Consider the following 18441-nt stretch of genomic DNA (forward strand, 5'->3'; position numbering starts at 1 on the left):
AATCGTGGGGTACCACTAGTATCAGACGCAATCGTTGCTATTGGTTTCGCGGTGACTATATGTATGCATGCCTGCGAAAGATACCTTAGTTGGACTTTCTCTTTTATGTCAAATGGCGGAGTTACATCAGTTCTCACGTCATTGAAATGCGTTCTCGTTCAGAAGACCCAGAAAGTGCTGCTGCTCACGGTACCAATTGCCCAACCCAGACCCGTCCGTTTCGAAAATCTCATTGCCATGCCGTGTTGTCTCAAGACTGCGAGCGTCGGGAACGTCGATATCAAGCAGAGACTCAAGTGGATGTTGATTCATGCTACTATCCAACCCGCCCGTCTTTGACTCAATATGAAGGCGTGCAGCCCTGCAGAGGAGTTCGTAGATCCGGTGTGGATGAGTTGAGCAATCAGAAGCTTGATCCTCCGGCTGCAGCGACCTGGCAAACCGATCAAGAACGGCAAGATCTGCGTCATCGGCGGTCCGCACCGCATGGAGAAACAAGACACTGAATGACACGAATGGCATATTCAGAATAGCCCTGCCAAGTCAGCACCAGAACCGGTTTCTGCTTCCTTGGAATAGTAGAGAGATCTCAAGGATCTAAAAAACATACCAACTAATGTACTTATTCACAATTTGAGGATCACTCTTGCAATTGCGGATGCTCGTCATGCATTGATGGTGGATCTCGAGGGCGAGCCGAGCAACTGCAACGCATTCATCGGACGCGCCGCTTGGAGAGCTTCCAACCGAGGGTATCGCTCTGAGGATTAGCGTGAGGAGCGATGTATGACAGACCAAATGGCACTGCAAATACAAGACACGCAAAGGGTCTTCATCCGCAACCGGGTCGCTGTTGTTGGCATTCTGGACCTGAAGATTAGCGACGTTCAATCTTCACGGCATGATTCATGCTAACTAACCTCCATATCCACATGAACGTCTCGTATCATCTCCCGCAGTTGTGTGGCGAGCACCTCGGCGTCGTGCCCCCTCTCGAGGACGGGCCGCGATAAGCCCTGTGGGCTGTAAAGTTGTTCATATGTCTTGCCTTGAATCCTGGCCAATCTGATACTCCTCGGCTGGCTGTCTGGGTTAAATGAGATTGATATATCGACATCACGAATGTTGGGAGCCCGATCGAGCTGCAAAGACAACCCCTTGTCGAGCGAGTACACAGACCAGAAGAGACTCTCTTGAGTGTCAGTCGACGCAATTGACCCGTTGCGAGCTCTCCTTCGTGGGCTAGGCCGATTGTATCCCAGCGTCTGGCACAGACTTGCGGCGGATGAGATGAGAGACCAAGCTACCGTTGCTTTGGCATTCTCCATAGCGTCATAGGCCTGCCATAGTCAGTCAGCTATCTAATGTTCGTATGATCAGAACCTACTGCTACTGTTAATGCAGCAACCGCATCCATAGATGCTGGCAGTAAGAGTGGGAGTCTTGCGACCGCGTCATGGAGGTTCTTGCGGCACATCAGCCAGTGCTCCCTGTAGTCGTTGAGTCCGGTAGTGATAAGATGCTCGGCAAATATGTAGGCAAGATAGCCGTTGGCCAAGACGAAGTCAATCTCAGTATAGGCGTCGATCGCAAAATACATCTTTCTGCATATTTCTGCAAAGTACTCTGTCGGAAGCACTCGTGATATTCGAGCAATGCGAAAGAAATGTTCACGCGCTGCTTTTAAGTGAGGAAAAGACCATTTCCAATTCAGATGAAGACCTTACCTCTGACCCAACGCAAAATCTCGAGGACATCTCTGATAGGCGGCATCTGATCATCATCAATGTGCCCTCCTTTGGCAACTGTTCTGCCTCCTGAACGATGGTTTCCACCTGACGGAGGATCTTCCAGCGTACGTGTGAGATCAGTCAAGGATGAGACGACTTCAGACGTCTCCGGGCTTGATCCATTCGAAGTGACTGTCCCATCTTCTAAAACTGACTTCAGAAGGTCAATGACATGGGCTGAGTGGTCGAATGAGGACACATTGGTGGCGATGGTGTCTCGCGTTATTAGAGGCGGAGCCGAACTTTCAGGAGCATTTCCAGTAACAGCATTCAGGGCTGATTTTGGAATCTGTGCCGGATCCAGACTCTGTAGTATCAGCTTGATACCGTCAATACCTTTTGCGATGTCATCAATTTTCTTTTCGCTAAAATCGTGGGAGACGGATCATCAGCGATTGCTCGCCCAAGACTACAACTATGCTCGCGCGATCATATGTAAAAAGACCAACCAACGCCACAGTCTTGTTCTTGGATTCATATGAGTGACTCACTACTGCGCTGATATCAACACTCGTTGCTTGGGTGCCGATGTATTGGACGCAATTGCGCTATGGGTGCAGCTGACTTTTGCCACAGCACAGTTTGAACACGGTGACGCTCTGTCGCAACCAATCTACTTGTCTTAAGCATCAGCTATTCTGACAGCCTTGTAAATAAGAATAGTAAGCAAATACTGACCTTCCTTGACCGACATTGATCACACTGTCTTCTCCGTCAGCTTTCCCTTTTTCCCAGCGCGGTCCTGGGCTTACCGATCGTCGGGCGATGGCCGGGCGAGATCTCGTTCTCTTGTCAGACTCAATCCCGCGGTTCTCCATGATCAAATGGCGTACATGCAAAGTGACCAAGCGCGTCGGCCGTCGTGAATGGCAATCGCAGAAGTCATGTTAGTTGCAAGATGACTAATGGTGAGGCATGGGTATTCCGAGGTTGCTGACGCATCTCGGACAATTACCAAAGTTCCAGTCCGTGGTCGCGCCGTCAGCACATACACGCACTCAGCGGAAACGCGCGCATCTCCGGTCGGGGCTCGGATCCTGTAAATCAATTTGTGATTGGTTGGCGTGTAAGTCATCGGCGTCGGGCGTCTGATTACTCTTCTCGTCGCTACCTATGTTGGATCAGCAGAATCATCAAGGAGTACGTGAGTGTGTATCGTGCCATGACCCTGAATGTATAAGTATGAGCCACTCGAAGCGCGGAGAAGCGTTCTGCTAATTATCTCAGTGCGAAGTATCTCACAAAGTTAAAAAATTCCCAGCAAACACCATGAGCCACAACATTCTTATCACGGGCGCTGCCGGTTACATGTACGTACGATAAATCCTGACAGTGTACACCGCAATCACTGACTGACATTTGCGATAACAGCGGCGGTTCCGTCCTCGCAGATTTCATAGAGCGCACGCGCGGCCCTATCAACAAGGCAAATATCTTTGCTGTTGTCCGAACGGAGGAGCAAGCCCAGAAACTGCACTTGGCAAAACTCGGCGTCAACGTGGTCCAATTTGATCTGACCGATCAGCAAGCTGTTGTAGAAGCAATTGTCCAGAACAAAAGTATGTTGCATTGACTAGCATGCCGCAATAGTACAACTAATGATTTCCTAGTCGATCTCGTGATTCATACCGCTGGTGTCATCGACCATCAACCCCTGTCAAACCTCATGAAGGGGCTTGGCAAGCTTCGTGAGACGACCGGCAAAGACATCTTCTTCGTTCACGTAGGTTGTGATAGTTCCGAACTCCTCAGAAAATTACTTATTATTTTGCCAGACTTCGGTAGCGACCCTTTTCACCGAAGATGGTGGCTGGTCTGCTGGCGAGGTCAAGGATACCGATAGTCTTTACGAAAAGGAGAAGGAGATCGGGGGCCCAAACCATGCGCGACTGGTGAGATGCATATAACATTCAGACCCTCTACTTGCGCTAATACTTCTTGTCAATGTAGTCCAACATCCTGGTCATGGATCAAGCTGAAGCATTCGGCGTGACTCCCTTCATCATCCCGGTCCCCCTCGTTTGTGAGTTAAATCCGGTCGAAAGAAGCTTGAGCATCATACTAACGATGCCAAGATGGGCGAGGCACTGGCCAAGGCAGAAAGCTGTCCGTCAATATTCCGGCCATGGTCAGAGCTAGCAAGCGGCTTAGGGTTGTTCACAAATTCGACAAGGATGCAGTAAGTCTGAAAATTTATCGCGACTCTTTTCTGTCAACTTGCTCACCGGTCGCAATTTCCCAGCGCCAACTTGCGATACATATCCGGGATTTGGTAGAGCTGTACAGGCTCCTAACGGAGAACATCCTCCTTGGAAAGCCCATCCCGAGCGGTCGTGAGGGCTACTACTTTGCCACAGTGCACCGAGTCCCCTGGTGGGATGTCATGGATCGAATTGCTGTGGCCATGCATGCACGCGGGCTTGTCGACGAACCCATGACCAAAGTCTGGCCTAGCTACGACGTGGCGGCTGACACTCTTGGGTTTCCACGACTGTATATCCGGGCTATGGGAACCTCTAAGTTAGTGAATACCTTGATTACACATGCTCTGCGCAGTTCCCGCTGCATGGCAAGGAATTACTGACCTTTTGAATAGCGGAGAACTTGTAGCTGTCAATGGATACAAGCTTGGATGGCAACCCAAGTGGACTCAGGAGATGTTTCTAGAGTCCATCGATGATGAAGTCAATGATGTTTTGGAACTTGACACCGCTCAAACTTCTTCTCTTTTCACAACTCTTTTGCCGTCGTCTGGTAACTAGGACTTTTGCCATGGAACTACGAAGGTCTGGAAATGAGGTCCTGACTTGGTGGAGCTGGGAACACTGTCGCTACTGCTAGTTGATCATTCACTCACTCAGTCTAATCTGCAAATTGATTCTTTTTACCTTTTTGATGAATCATGTTTAGCGTCATAGAAATTCTATCTACTACCCAGGGTCACAAAGCAGGGAACATCTGAGGCTCATCATAGCCCTTAGAGTCACCACACGTCTTCGCATGAAACAAAGCAGAACTTTTAAAAGACATCGAGCTCTTACTTCTAGAACAGTGCTTGGGCGTTGCTACTAAGATTAGCGTTCCCTGAGTTCGCTATCAAGCAGAAACGGACAACGGAAGGTTGCCAATGTTTTATCAACCTCAGGAATGAGACATCGATCACAGCATCTCAACAAGCTTGAGGTTCTCCGCCCTGATGGTCTAGCGGTATGATTCTCCCTTAGGGTTGTTCACAACAATTCATTCTGGGAGAGGTCCCAGGTTCGATCCCTGGTTAGGGCCCAATTCCTTTTGCCCTCCCCCACATCGGTTCATGTGGACCTGAGACTCACTTTTTGCATCTTCTTGACCCGTTAAAGGTGGAGGCAACAGTAGCATACAGTTCTAGCGAGGCTTTAGGCAGGGAATTCAGTCGTATTGATTGGTCTAGTAGTACGTAGTAAAACATAGCTAGCCTGCGTAAAGAAGCGTTCTATTAGTGTCGAGAGACGAGTAAAGGTTTGAAACTCAGTTGTGTATAAATAACACAAGAATTCATTTCGCTGCAATCATTATTCAATTAAGAGCGTTGCTTTCGTCAAGCATTAAGTCGCGAGTAGTCTATCTAGTCTAGTCTATAGGTCATGTCCAGGTCGTATGCCATGAGGCAGTCTAAAGTCTAAGTCTAGGGTATCAAAGTCTATGATTCAACCTCCAACCCTTCGCCATGCCCCTTGAACATGCGATCATTATGCTTCCTAGAGCGAGGCATACTCCAGCCCATATCCAGGCGCTGGAGTATCCAAATGTGCGCACCAATGCCCCTCCCACCGGAGAACCGAGGAGGAGAGCAACCGACATGACAGAATACGCCATGCCTAGCCTAGTACCAATGAAATTCCGATCCAGTGTGATGTGTGTGAAGGTCGCAGGTTGCAGCGAGAAGAAACTCCCACTGCTGAACCCATAGAACACGACAACAACGATCAGACCGGTTGCATTGCTGACAGCCATCAGGCAGAACGCCGAGATGGACAGAATTAGCACAGCCACCACCAACATGTTCATCGTCCCGATCCGTGACGCGAACAAGTTGGGAATGGTCCTGCCGAGGATGGACGCACCGTTCAGGATGGAGAGCAGATACGTGGCGACGCGCGGCGTCGCGGTCTCGGTTGCCAGAGCGTACTTCTGGACATAGACGAACGGCGTGTACATGCCTAAAAAGACCAGACAGCAGGCGCACACAAAGAGCAGGTAAGGGACGTCTCTGAAGGCGGACCTGTCGATCCAGGCGCGCCTTTGCGGCGAGGCTTTCGGCGTGTGCATGCTCACGATCGAAATCGCCAGCGTCGTTAGAGCGATCAACGCCATGGTGCGCACAGTCCAGCGGAACCCGATCGCGGGCTCAAGCGACCGAAACATGATGGGGAGGACCAGGCTGTGATGCGAGAAAGTCAAAGTTAGCCCTATCCGGTGGGATACTTTCGTTTGTGTTTATTGACGATGTTCCAGAAGACTTACCCGCCTACGCCGCTCCCCGCAGCCGCGATGCCTGTCGCAACAGGCAGTTTTGTCGAAAACCATGGGGAAAGAACAGCAACTCCCAGAACTGCGAGGCTGCCCATTCCGACACCAACACAGAGTCCCTGGGAGAGGAGGAGTTGCCAGAGGTTGCTGCTGAGACTCTGGCAGATGGAGCCAACAACAATGAGCAGGGATCCCACCCAAAGGAGCTGGCGCGCATAGCCCAGATCGAAAACAGGGCCGGCAATAAACCCCAAAAATACCATTAGGAAGCTCTGCAGGGAGCCAATTGTGGAAATAGCAAATGGACTGTTGTCCCGCAGGAGGTCATCCTCATAGTAAGCCTGGAAGGTTCCGAAGCTTGCAACGAGGCCTGTCATCGCGCGTTCAGTCAGCCTCGGCTCTCTTCGGCACTTGCAATCAAGCTAAATATTTACACCACTACACTATGCAGCTGCTCTTGCACGTTGAGCAGTTGCGGATATGGGGGGTGACGTTGCAACGGCCTTGCGTTGCATCGAAGGGGATCGCTGAGTCGGAGGTTGCAGCTTACCCCATGTGTTGAAATAAATGAAAAACGACCCAAGAACCTGCAGCCACGCTTTCAAGCCACCGTTCGGAGGGTCCGCTATCTTGGGCTTGGCAGGAGTTATTTGTGGCGCTGATAGCTCGTCGATAGCATGTTCCTCGTCGATCTCGGAGAGGAAGTTCGGGCTGTCCTGGTCGGTGTCGTCGAGCCCTGTGGGCTTTTCTTTGTCCGAGGTAAATATCATGCTCCGGTCGGGATACCGTCGCATCGACGTGCTGGTATCGATAGATTGCGTTTCCGTCGGATTGCCCCCTTTGGCTCCCTCCTCAAGGCTGTGCTGTGCCTCTCAACCTCTATCCCACGCGCGCCTGTTCCGCTGTGACTACGGATATGCCTTTACACGTCGATCCGAGTAATGCGAGGGCCAGGGATGTTGTCGTGATTGATTGGATGACGTCTTAATCCGGTCGGGTGCGATACCCTTTGGGAAACTGCAAAATACAGAGGCTAAACTCAAAGAAAAAGGTTTCGGATAGGCCAGGACAGGCTAAAGGATCGCCCGTGCAGATTGGATGGTGTGCAGATGTAGAAGGTCGCAGTGGCCTTTCAGCTCTCAATACAGGTCATTCATTTCACATTACGAAGAGATTCGGACGGGCAATCACTGGGTTGATGAAGCCTCAGAGGGCAGGTCCCATTGCAAATTCCTTCGATTAGTCTCGGTATTCAGGAGTGCCACCGGCGTTGAGGCATTTGAGCGCTCGTCGATACCTCGGACAAGTGGAGTGGCTCACTGATAATTTTTGAGCGATTGTGGTTAGGTTACATTGGGCGGTGAATGGAGAAATGGTCTGCTCGGCCTGCTTTCGGGCATGCTCCGTGGCCTGGTGGCGGGGGTCTAGGTTTTTATTTCTATGTTTTGTTCGTTCCGAGCATCGTTCCGACATCCAACGTGATTCCGAGCCTGTGTGTCATCATCAATGCTCTTTTTCCCCTATAAGGTAAAAACAGGCATTGTCCGCCGTGTCTTCGTTGTCTCAACAGGGACCCAACGCTGGGGGCTCTGTTGAAAATTTCTTCAAGGAATGGCGCGACAAACTACGGGGATTTTCAAGTCTATTCCTCTCAAACATGCAAATCATTACGGAAGCGCCCGACACTTGTTTAACTACTGCATATGAAATGTAAAGCGTGTGTGATGACGTATGAATCCCAGTTCATCCCACCCGGAGTCATCCCACTTCCCTTGCCATCCTATGTCTGTTGCACTTAATTCCGCATTGACGGAACGGAACGTGGAGGCTTCGGGTGCCGGACGAAATGCCGGATGGCAGAAACTCTGTGCCTTTCAGGCAAGCCAAAGGCACATGTTGGCTGCGGTTGGCTACGAATACAGCCAGCCCGCAGTAGCTTGTAGATTAGGTTGCAGGTTCTGTGTTAAAGAATCGGCTCTTATCGCCGTTATCGTAAATACTACGCGTATCAAGCTCGGACTTCGGTCTTGGCTCCCCTGACAATCAAACGGCGATCCAGCCGGGCAGGTGATTGAAATTACAGCCGCGCCCTACAACGGGTTCTGTATGCAAACGCCTGACTCTTGCACCGGCGAGGATTGACAATATAGGACCCGGAAGAGCTTAGATCACCGCGAAGGCTCCAATTGGCTGAAATGCTGATCATACAAGATATCTCTCTACCGTCTAATGATACAATCCAATGATTGTTCTGCTTTTGTGGTTCAACGCTCCCTTTCCCTGGCCTTTCTAAAAACAAACATATTGACACAAACAAACAATGCCCCCTTTTTACTGGGTCAGGTAGGAAAGATACTCCTTCCAGCCTTCGCCCTGGCCGACATAGCCAATGTACATGTCTGGCCTGACGACAACGACGAACTCGTCATCTTCGCCCACCCACTCAGCCGAAAAGACTGATGAAGAGTCTTCGGGATCCGTCGTCGTACGAGGCTCCGCCTTGTGGGGGATGACCCTGAAGAATCTGGCCACATCCTTGAGACCATCTGCTGGGGCGGCCCCGCTGGCCTCCTGTCGTCCGATCTTCAACACCAGGTGCTTGCCATACTTGCCAGCGACAAGCTCATACAGACGCTTCGCCTCTTGTTCGGACGTTGCGGGCGTGAGGTAGACGTCCGGGCAGCGCCGTCCAGCGGTCCAGAAGCCCGCCGTGGTGCCCTCGACAAGGGGCGAACCGGTGCCGTCGTAAGATACGCCCATGCCTAAAGAGAAAAATTAGCCGAAAACTCTTTTCCCTCGGTTTCGGAAACGTGGAGCCCCAGCAGAGCGCGGAACATCCGCACACGCGCTTGTGCTTGGGAGCCAGGGCACACAGCATTCTGGAAGCGCGGTTTCCCCGTTTTCTCTGTGACCGATCTCCCCTTTTCTGGGGGCCAACGCAGAACAGAGTTTGGGGAAGCAGGACGAGCGCCAGCCCTGGGGGCCGCGGACGTCACGCTACGGATACTTGCTTAACCATAGGGAAAAAGCTTACCTGTGATGTACCCGGCATTCTTTTCGATTGTGGAGACGTACTGCTTTGCAGTGTGGACGGTGTCTCTGACCAGGGCCGCTGCAACGTCGATGACGCCCTGGGCCACGGTGCGTCGCTCGATGTCGTAGCTCTTGATCAACTTATCGACGGAAGCTTGGCTGAGCTTGTCGTTCGTGAGAACCCCGGCGAGTCTCCACGCCAGAGCGAACGAGTCAGCCACACCGGTGTTGAGGCCCTGGCCACCGTTCACCGAGTGAACATGGGCAGCGTCACCTGCCAGAATGATGCGCCCGTCGCCGCTCTTGGAGACAAAGGTTCCTGCAATACGCTCCTTGACTGTATCGACGTGTCAGCGAGTCCGAAACCGAAGGCGCCGGAAAAGTCTCTTGCGTTGCTTTGGAGGCCACGAGGAGCGCGCTTACCATCAAACGTGCTGAACCACTCCGTCTTCTTGAAGTCCACCCGGTGAGGTGCCATGTGCTCCCTAATGGAGTTCTCCGCCTTCTCTTGCGTAATCTCACCGTCTAGCAGGACGTAGAAGCGCGCCATGTTGCGCTCTCTGGGAATCCATGAGACTCTGCTCTGGCCGTTGAGCTGGAAAGTGATGATCTCGGAGCAAACAGGGAAGTCAGTGTCGATGAATGTGTCCAAAACGGCCCAGATCATCTCTGGCTTGGTCCCGGTGAAGCTGATGTCGAGCGCATTGCGGACGGTGGAGCGCGCACCATCGGCTCCCACCGCATACTTGCTGCGGATCGTGCGACCCTTGCTGGTGGTAACGGTAACACCTGCCTTGTCCTCCGCAATGGTCGAAACGGTCTCGCCGTAAGAAATCTTGGCCTTGAGCTTCTGCGCAAGAGCCTGCTCAATGACGGGCTGGCCGAGCATCAAGAAGTTCTTGCGATAGCAGTGCTCGAGGCCAGTCCACCAGTGGCTTTGGCGGGACTTGAAGTCGCCCTCAGCGAAGGTTGAACTTGCTGCATCATGGTAAGCATATGGACTCCATTTGTGCAAGTCTTGGTAATTTCTTACTGTTGCAGGTAATTCCCTCAGGAAGAAGATCGTCGAGGATGCCAACAACCTCGAGAACCTGCTGGGTGCGCGCGTTCATCGCATCGGCTCTGCCGAGCTCCAGAGGACCTTCCTTTGCATCTTGATTTCGTCAGCTGTGCGCGCTCAGACATTGAGACGCATTTACTCACCAATAATGCAGACGGAAACGCCCAACGACTCAGCCAGGTATCCAGTGAGAAGACCCGTCGGTCCACCTGAACATCAAAATTAGAGATGATGCCCGCATAGCAGCTCGGAGCCGAGCAAGGCTTACCGCCGACAATGGTCAAGTCGACCAGAGTCTCTTCTTCGCGAGGAATGGAACCCATTGTTGCAGTGAGTGGTGTATGTGAGGTTCCGGTGTGTGTTGTGTTGTGCAAAGACAAGGGATGGGCAAAGGAAGGAGTGAGGAAGTGGAGGTGTTTCTTGAGCCGAAAAGGTGCAGTAAGCTGCAGATGTGATATCTTCAAACTTGGTGTAAGTCGTTTGATATGACTTTTGTTGCGGCAAGATGTTCCCGAGTACGAGATCTCGCAAATCCAAGAGAAGAAAAAAGATCCGGGTCGGACGACTGCCGATTGCTAAGCCGATCAGATCAGAGGCGGAGATGTCGTCTTACGTGGTTGCAGATATTGCCCGATGGGAGGCGCACTAGATATCTGACAACGGGGGCTGAGACTGACACGGGGGTCCAGATCCGGGATGGCAGTCGATGACGCCGAAAGCAGCTCCGTACATGCGCCGAGCACGGTGAGTCCGACGCTGGGTGAGTATCGCGATAATCATCTGATATCGGAGCGCGCCGGGGATGGTCCCGACATGGAATCGCATGCTACGTATTTGCTACGCACACGCAGCGAGTGGACGAAGTGTGGATGCACTCCGCAAAACGCCCAGACGTTGAGGCACGTCTTAGAACAACGACCTGACAAACTTGAATGCTCTTCCGACGATCTCAATGTGACATGCCACGACATGCCAATGTTGCAGCGCAGTGGCCCTCCCCGGCAATCTGCCTAGACCTGCCCTTGTAAGGAATCATCGCCGTCGCTATCCGGGCGTGTCCATGTCTTTCCGGACCGCGTCGCCCGGGGGTATTGGCCGATCGGGTAAGGCGTCTTTCGATTACTCGGGGGACCTTGTCTCCACAGCCGCGGGAGGATCCTGCCGCCACGGAATCTGGGCCATGTTTGCCCATGCTCAACCACATCTGCCGCGGCATCCATGGCCCGTCACCTAGTGGCGCCGTGGCTCGATTCTTTTTTGGGGTGGATTCAGGGCCCGGAGATGGACCCCCATTGCTCCCCACACACCTTCAGCCTGCTTGTGTTTTCTTATTAGTCCTAACGGTGGCTTTAACCAGGGTTTGTCCACCTTCCTTGACGTCTCCCGCGCGGCTGCGACTGAGATCTTGGAAATCCAGCCAATCTTCTCCTTTGGGCCGCCTATGATGATGTTCCACACCCACGCGTGGGTCGCGGAACTGGCTGTCAAACCTGGCCCAAGCCCAGCTCACACACGCGGTGCATAACACTTTCCTGATCCTGCTGGGCCCGGGCAATACAGTGGGGTGGCAACCCTGACTCGATCGACGATTAGGATGGTGCCTGTAAAGAAGAAAAAATTGTCAATGCATGGGACGACAAGGCTGGAAGTATTTTGATCCCGTAGTCGTTTCCTTGGTTGGCTGGTACAGAACTAGTCTCCTATCGAACACCCTGTGGCGACATATCGAACAACCATGGAAACGAAAAGAGTGGACTTCGGGACAGGAGGAGTGGACAGCCACATTCGGAATATGCCCATTACGGAGAAGGGAGCGACGAATGGCCAGATGTGACCTGATGCAGCTCTGCGGGCAGTGCCGTAGCTCCTTGCTGTAACCCCTTCCTTGCGATCATCATCTCCGAGAGTAGTATTTTGCATATGCAGCTTTGTGTAGACCAACGCCCAAGGCAGGCGCAATATAAGCCGGTTCTTCTTCCCGAGCATTCGGAATCATCTCCCCTCTAATCCAGGCTCAATTTGAGTTAAGAACAAGCTGCACCTTCCAGCCCTACTGAACTCTCTTTTGATTGTTAGCTCCTTCTCTTGTCCAGGCCCTCCCCTACCTCACTCTTTCTACCTAAGAGACAAGCAACTCCCACTGCATCTTCACACACGCAGCTGTCCTTACCTTCACACATCCATCCACACAACATGCCTTCTGCCATAGAAGTGCCGCCTCGACAGCCCTCACCGGAGGTGAAGCTGCTCTCCAAGGTTGACTCCCAGATCATGGACGAAGAAGCTCTTACCACCGCGGCCGGCATCTTGGACATCATCTGCCGTTATCGTCTGAAGCGTGCTAGCACAGATGAGCTCGAGGGCAGGCTAGGCTTCCTCTCCCAGATCTACAGGAAAGTCAAGTCCCAGAGCGAGATTCGCATGTGCCTTCCTGCCTTCCCCTTCAAGTCACCCAACACAAGAGACAAGGTCCTCAGCCGTCTGCCTGATAAGGCGGATGAGTTCGCCCTTGCCAACCTCAACGGTCTCTGCTCAGCCATCAAGGACTACTACGAGCCCGGCGCGAAGCTCACTATCATTTCCGACGGACTGGTATATAATGGTAAGCTAGCTTGACATTCTGATTCTGCTGCTTTCGACACGACTAACACATTTCTATAACAGACCTTCTTGGTGTCCAAGATAAGGAAGTCTGGGCGTACGGAGAGACTCTTCGTGGCATTGCCGCCGAGCAGCGCTTGACCAACATCCAGTTCTCTCGTCTCCAGGACCTCGTCCACCTCCCTAACCTCCCCAACAAGCTCGAGGAGATCACATACGTCGCCAACGCAACCAACTTCCGCCGAGCGCTCCTCAACACCTTCGGCAGAGCCGACTACGACCCCTCCAACGAGATCTCCAAGAACGAGGACACCTGCCTGACATATCGCGGATACATCAAGTTCCTCGAGACCGATTTGCGCCATGTGTACCCCGTCGGCGAGGACCGCTCCAAGACCAAGTTCAAGACTGGCATCGAGTACATCTCTAAGCAGATGCTTCAGCGCGGTGACGCCTTTGCGCGTGCTGTGCGCGAGAACTTCCGCGACCACATCCGTCTTTCCATCCACCCCTCCGTGGGCGAGACCAAGATCCCCATCAGCCCCTTGCCGACTACCACCTACTACACCACCCCGTGGCACTGCTCCATCGCCTTCAGCGTCAGCGGCGCCATCACCACCGGGCCCCGATCCGAGTTCGAGAACGACCCCAAGTACGAGCTCGTCTACGAGGACGGCAGACCCAGCTACTTCCGCGAGAAGAGCGACCTCTACAACTGGAACAAGGACGTCACCTTCGAGCCGATCTACCCCTGCGGCGTTGTCATCCGCCCGGCTGCCGGCCCCAAGAAGCTCTCCATCCACGACATCGACGCCAAGAAGGTCCGCGCCCTGTCCGAGGTCAACTCTCCCGTCATCATGCGCGGCTTCTCCAAGACCAAGGACCGTGACCTGTTCGTCAAGAAGTCTGAGGAGTTTGGAACGCCTCTCCCGTGGAAGTTTGGCCTTGTCCTCGAGGTCAAGGACCAGGGTGCCGATACCCGTGGTCTGAATAACGTTCTGTCAGCCGAGTGGATGCCCTTCCACTTCGATGGTCTGTTCAAGACCCACAAGGTGCCCCAAGAGGACGGAACTGAGAAGCTTCTTCCCAACCCTCCCAAGTAAGTCCACTTACAGCGGCACAGCAGTGCAGATCCGATGATCCGGAGCTAACCCACTCCTGCAGGTTCCAGTTCTTCACCTCGGTCACGCCCTCACCGAAGGACACCGGCTTCACCCTCTTCACCCCGTCCCGCCTCGTCTTCCAGAACCTGCCTCCCCACCTGCCTCTTGAGAAGCTCTCCAAGCTCACCTGGAGCGTCCAGACCAGCTCCTTCGACGCCACCAAGATGACTGGCCTCCCTCTCGTCACTCCTCACCCGGAGACCGGCGAGGCCTGCATCCGCTACCACGAGCCCTGGCCTCAGTCCAAGACCACCTTCGATGCCACCTACGTGAACATTGAAGGCGTCAGCGAGGAGGAGAGCACCGAGATCTGCAACATCCTTGACTCCCTGTTGCACGACCGCAGGAACACGCTCTACTTCTCTTGGGAGGAGGGCGACCTGCTCGTCAGCGACAACGTCCTGGCGATGCACACCCGCAGTGACTTCAAGGCTGGTTCGCCGAGAGAGTTGTGGCGCATTCACTTCGACTAAGCGTTTGGTTGCATTGGGTTGGAGCGAGTATTCTTGCATTGTACATAAAAAGTTGTAAAAGTTGCAGCATGGCTTTAGGATTCCCTCTCTGTTCTGTTTAGGTTGGCATAGGCATCTTTTGGTAGATTGAAACGAATCACATCACTTATGATCAATACGCTACTCTTTCCTGACGTGACATGTTTGCATTGCACATCAAGTCTATTATATTCTCATCTTAGTTCCTCAAGCACTTTGGGGCATTTTTAGTGTTGACGGTAATGTCCTTTTAATTGGTTAGGAACAAAATTTGTCAAGTCCGTCAGCTCAGTCTCACAGACAGTACACAACACTCAGAATAGCTCAGTAGAGTAGCAACTTAGTTGAGTTACCAATGGTCGTTCAGAAAAATCGCTGCAACAGAGTGCAAAAGTCCCATTAACACCTAGTATCCAACCAATCATAGTTGCGCCTTCGTTTCCAACATCCGCCTGCCCTTCTCCAGCTCTTGAGTCAAGTCGTACTTCCATATCCAGTCCATGCGGGTCGACAAGTTCTCGGCGATCCACTCCGGGTCATCCTTCAACTCCAAATCGTACAATTGCCCCTGCTCGCGGCTGTCCGTGACCAAGTTCTGCGACCTCTCCTTCCTGGTCTTGTTGTACACAGCAAATGCAGGCTCAATCTCTTCGGGGCTGGAGATCACACTCAACAGGTTGCCCATGACGTATGCATCTTCAATTGCCATACCGGCTCCGGAGCCCTTGTGGGGTGTTGAGGCGTGGGCTGCGTCACCCAAGAGGCACACCCGGCCCTTGAAGAATGTGTGACTGGGCGGGTGGTCGAATAGGGCCCAGACATCGGGCTTTTGCATCATCTGGATGATTCGACGGGCTTGTTCGCTCCAGCCTTCAAAGTCGGCAAGCATTTCCTCCTTGTTCACTGACACAACCCAGTTGTCCGATTTCCAGTTGTCTTTACTGCGCATAGCAACCACTAGAACTTTGTTAGTATCGAAGACCCGTTTGAGGTGCTTGTTGCAAACTTACCATTCATGTATTTGCCCTTGGCTACGGAGAAGGTCAAAATGTGACCATGCCTTCCGCAGTACATCTGGGCGTTCCCGGCCAGCTCTTCACCAAGCAGCTCTTGAGCTTCCTCAATGGGAATCAGCCCCCGATAAGCGCATTTTCCGGAGAACACAGCCTTAGCGGCTGGATCATTCTCTCCCAGCATGACGCTGCGCAACTTGGACTTGATGCCATCACAAGCAATCACCGCGTCGTGTCTAGCTGTTGTGCCGTCCTGGAACTTTAATAACACGCTCTTCCCATCGTCCTCGTAATCCACACAGCGCTTGCCAAACTTGGCAATTCCGTCCGGCAGCAGCTTCACCAGCTCATCCAGAAAGTGAGCGCGGTGGATGCTCGTCTGCCCGCCGTCACACTCCAGGCGGTAGATCAGGTCGCCCTCCTGGTACTTGCCGTCGCACGACTCGCCGTACCTGAAGTCGAACCACACGCCCTTGTGGTCCTCCGACTGGTTGTACGTCACCTGGGCTTCAAACGCGTCCCGAACGTGCGGTGAGATCAGAGACATGGCCCTCAACGCGTTGGGCCCGAACGAGACGCCGGCCCCGATCTCTCCGAACTGCGGCGCCTGCTCGTACAGCGTCGTCGGGATACGCTGGAGCAGGAGCTGGAGTGTCAGCGTCAGGCCGGCGATACCGCCTCCGACCACAGCGACGTTGAAGTCTTTGTTCGGAGGCAGGCAAAACTCTGGCGGCGGCGTCATCTTCGATACGTGTGATTGAGAAGTGAGAAGTGCCAAGGAGGAATAGAGTTCGGACGCAGAAATGAATAGGACGGGCACGTGCTGTCTGTCACCCTTTTCACTGTGTGCTTTGAAACGAATAATCGAGCTGACTCAAAATTCTTTGGCCGTGTCCCAAGGTAAAGGTATTTCTATGAAGATATACATGGAAAGAGTACACGGCGCGAACCACCAGAAATGAAAACACCTGCAGCAGAGCTTGTCCCTTACAGCCTCACCGGCTACTCGGATGAGACCTATGACGCCGACGACGACAAAATTGAATGACAGCACCCACCGGAAGGATCCATCGGCTGCCACCGACAATTCTTGCCGATAGTCCCGGGCCCCGAAATTCAACGGACAAGCAGCGTCGATGATCTTCGGATGGGGCGTCCACGTTGTGCTGACGTTCTTGCGGTGGCGTATTGGCTGGCGCTGTCGGGTCACGGGTTATGCATCTTCGGCTTCGGGAATTGGGTTGGTTCTAGAAAGTCCACCAGCTGCCTAGCCGAAGCAGCCTTCGGGTGACGGTTTTAAGGGGCGTGCATTGACCCGGGTAGTATCACTTCTCAATATCGGCAGTGAGGGGAAACGAGGGGGATGGATGAATGGGGATCATGCATCGAACTAATCTTGTCCGTTGCAAGCTCTCCGAAACTTTAAAGCTTCGGCTGTTGAAGATTGTTCGTTGTCTCTGAGCGTTGAAGAATCGCCATGTGGGCGCCATTGTGTGTTAGTTACCCCAGACGCCACAAAAAAATGTCCGTCTAATTTAGTCTCGTCGATAGTTGCTGTCGCACCGCCCTGGCCGGAGCCCGATCCGAGAGGCACTCATTGCCTGGGGAAATTCGGGTATCTTCCCCAGATTCCCCGGATTCTGTCAAGATGAATCTCGAGATCCAAGGAGGGTTGTTTCCCACGGGATGGGAAAGAGTTTAAAAGGTCAGCCCCACCGCTGTCATTGAGTCACGGTGATGGTCAGACCTCAGACTGGCTTTTGAGTTCCATCAGACGGCTGCAACAATGGCGACTAAACCAACCTTCATCTTTGTACCTGGCGCTTGGCACTGCGCGACTCGCTTTCGGCCTGTGACTTCGCAGCTTGAAGCTCTCGGATACAACACTGTGTCCGTCCAGTTGCCTTCCTACGGAGCAAACCCACCGCTGAAGGACTTTGAGCCCGACGTTGCGGCGATTCGGCAAGCGATTGAGAAGGCCGTCGACAATGGCGAGGAGGTGGTGCTGTTCATGCACAGCTACGGCGGTGTAGTTGGCTCTGAAGCCTGCCGAGGGCTTGATACAGCAACACGCAAGAGGGAGGGCAAGCCAGGGGGCATTGTCCGCCTGATCTTTTGCGCTGCTTTCCTGCTTCCTGAAGGTGTGAAACGAAACTATTTCCCAGTGGTCTGTATGACATTGAGACTAACATGGCTTGAAAGGAGTCTCACTCATCGACATGCTCCAAGGCCAACCGCTGCCTTGGTTCAAGTTGTCAGAGAATGACACCATCGTCGACGCCGAACGGCCCATAGAAATATGTTACAACGACCTTGACGAGAAGGCGGCTGCGGAGGCGGTGCTTGGGCTGAAGTGCCACAGCTACAGAACGTTTTTCAGCAAGCTTACATATGCCGCCTGGAGAGACATCCCGGTGACCTACATTCTCTGCGAGCGGGACAACGCGATCCCGCCGCCAGCACAGCAGCAGATGATCGATGCTTCTAAAGTGGATGTTGTTATCGAACGGATGGATGCTAGTCACTCGCCATTTTTGAGCAGGCCTGATGATGTTACGGCGGCGTTGAGGCGGTCGGCTGGAGAGGTCTTTTAGCGAGCTATTGAAACCGACGTGTTTGTTTGCCTGTATGAGCTGCATGATTGTTTTCGTTAGGTATGAACCAAGAATTGAATAAGTTCCGCGAGTTTCCAGATTTAGAGGTCTCAGCCTCCGTCTTCATGTTCTCGTGACCAAGATGAAAGACAACTGAAGCTGTATACGAAACCATTGACGGACTTCA

At 52.9% G+C, this 18441-nt stretch overlaps 7 protein-coding genes across 7 annotated transcripts; 3 read left to right on the top strand and 4 right to left on the bottom strand.

Moving 5' to 3' along the window:
• Positions 1-138: 138 nt before the first annotated feature.
• GCG54_00003737 (uncharacterized protein) lies at positions 139-2154 on the bottom strand (the record flags this gene model as incomplete). Its single annotated transcript, XM_045403806.1, has 5 exons — positions 139-535; positions 611-864; positions 921-1340; positions 1388-1677; positions 1728-2154. Coding segments are annotated over 5 exons (1788 nt in total), but the record flags the coding sequence as incomplete, so codon positions are not given.
• A 905-nt stretch (positions 2155-3059) lies between these two features.
• Positions 3060-4552, top strand: GCG54_00003738 (uncharacterized protein; the record flags this gene model as incomplete). Its single annotated transcript, XM_045403807.1, has 8 exons — positions 3060-3100; positions 3162-3349; positions 3401-3513; positions 3566-3682; positions 3741-3813; positions 3866-3969; positions 4033-4310; positions 4387-4552. 8 exons carry the CDS (start codon positions 3060-3062, stop codon positions 4550-4552), a joined length of 1080 nt encoding a protein of 359 aa, XP_045259370.1.
• Positions 4553-5462: 910 nt separating this feature from the next.
• GCG54_00003739 (Leporins efflux protein lepC) lies at positions 5463-7093 on the bottom strand (the record flags this gene model as incomplete). The annotated part of the gene is made up of 3 exons (XM_045403808.1): positions 5463-6210; positions 6294-6669; positions 6850-7093. 3 exons carry the CDS (start codon positions 7091-7093, stop codon positions 5463-5465), a joined length of 1368 nt encoding a protein of 455 aa, XP_045259371.1.
• Positions 7094-8630: 1537 nt separating this feature from the next.
• On the bottom strand, positions 8631-10715 carry GCG54_00003740 (putative aromatic compound monooxygenase YhjG; the record flags this gene model as incomplete). The annotated part of the gene is made up of 6 exons (XM_045403809.1): positions 8631-9061; positions 9334-9669; positions 9756-10310; positions 10366-10485; positions 10536-10601; positions 10661-10715. 6 exons carry the CDS (start codon positions 10713-10715, stop codon positions 8631-8633), a joined length of 1563 nt encoding a protein of 520 aa, XP_045259372.1.
• A 1870-nt stretch (positions 10716-12585) lies between these two features.
• GCG54_00003741 (uncharacterized protein) lies at positions 12586-14629 on the top strand (the record flags this gene model as incomplete). Its single annotated transcript, XM_045403810.1, has 3 exons — positions 12586-12994; positions 13057-14092; positions 14158-14629. 3 exons carry the CDS (start codon positions 12586-12588, stop codon positions 14627-14629), a joined length of 1917 nt encoding a protein of 638 aa, XP_045259373.1.
• Positions 14630-15068: 439 nt separating this feature from the next.
• On the bottom strand, positions 15069-16402 carry GCG54_00003742 (6-methylsalicylic acid decarboxylase atA; the record flags this gene model as incomplete). The annotated part of the gene is made up of 2 exons (XM_045403811.1): positions 15069-15604; positions 15658-16402. 2 exons carry the CDS (start codon positions 16400-16402, stop codon positions 15069-15071), a joined length of 1281 nt encoding a protein of 426 aa, XP_045259374.1.
• Positions 16403-17413: 1011 nt separating this feature from the next.
• GCG54_00003743 (uncharacterized protein) lies at positions 17414-18254 on the top strand (the record flags this gene model as incomplete). Its single annotated transcript, XM_045403812.1, has 2 exons — positions 17414-17801; positions 17863-18254. 2 exons carry the CDS (start codon positions 17414-17416, stop codon positions 18252-18254), a joined length of 780 nt encoding a protein of 259 aa, XP_045259375.1.
• Between the last annotated feature and the right edge of the window lie 187 nt (positions 18255-18441).

This window comes from Colletotrichum gloeosporioides, assembly GCF_011800055.1.
Source record: "Colletotrichum gloeosporioides strain Lc1 chromosome Unknown consensus_78, whole genome shotgun sequence".
Lineage (NCBI taxonomy): Eukaryota > Fungi > Ascomycota > Sordariomycetes > Glomerellales > Glomerellaceae > Colletotrichum > Colletotrichum gloeosporioides.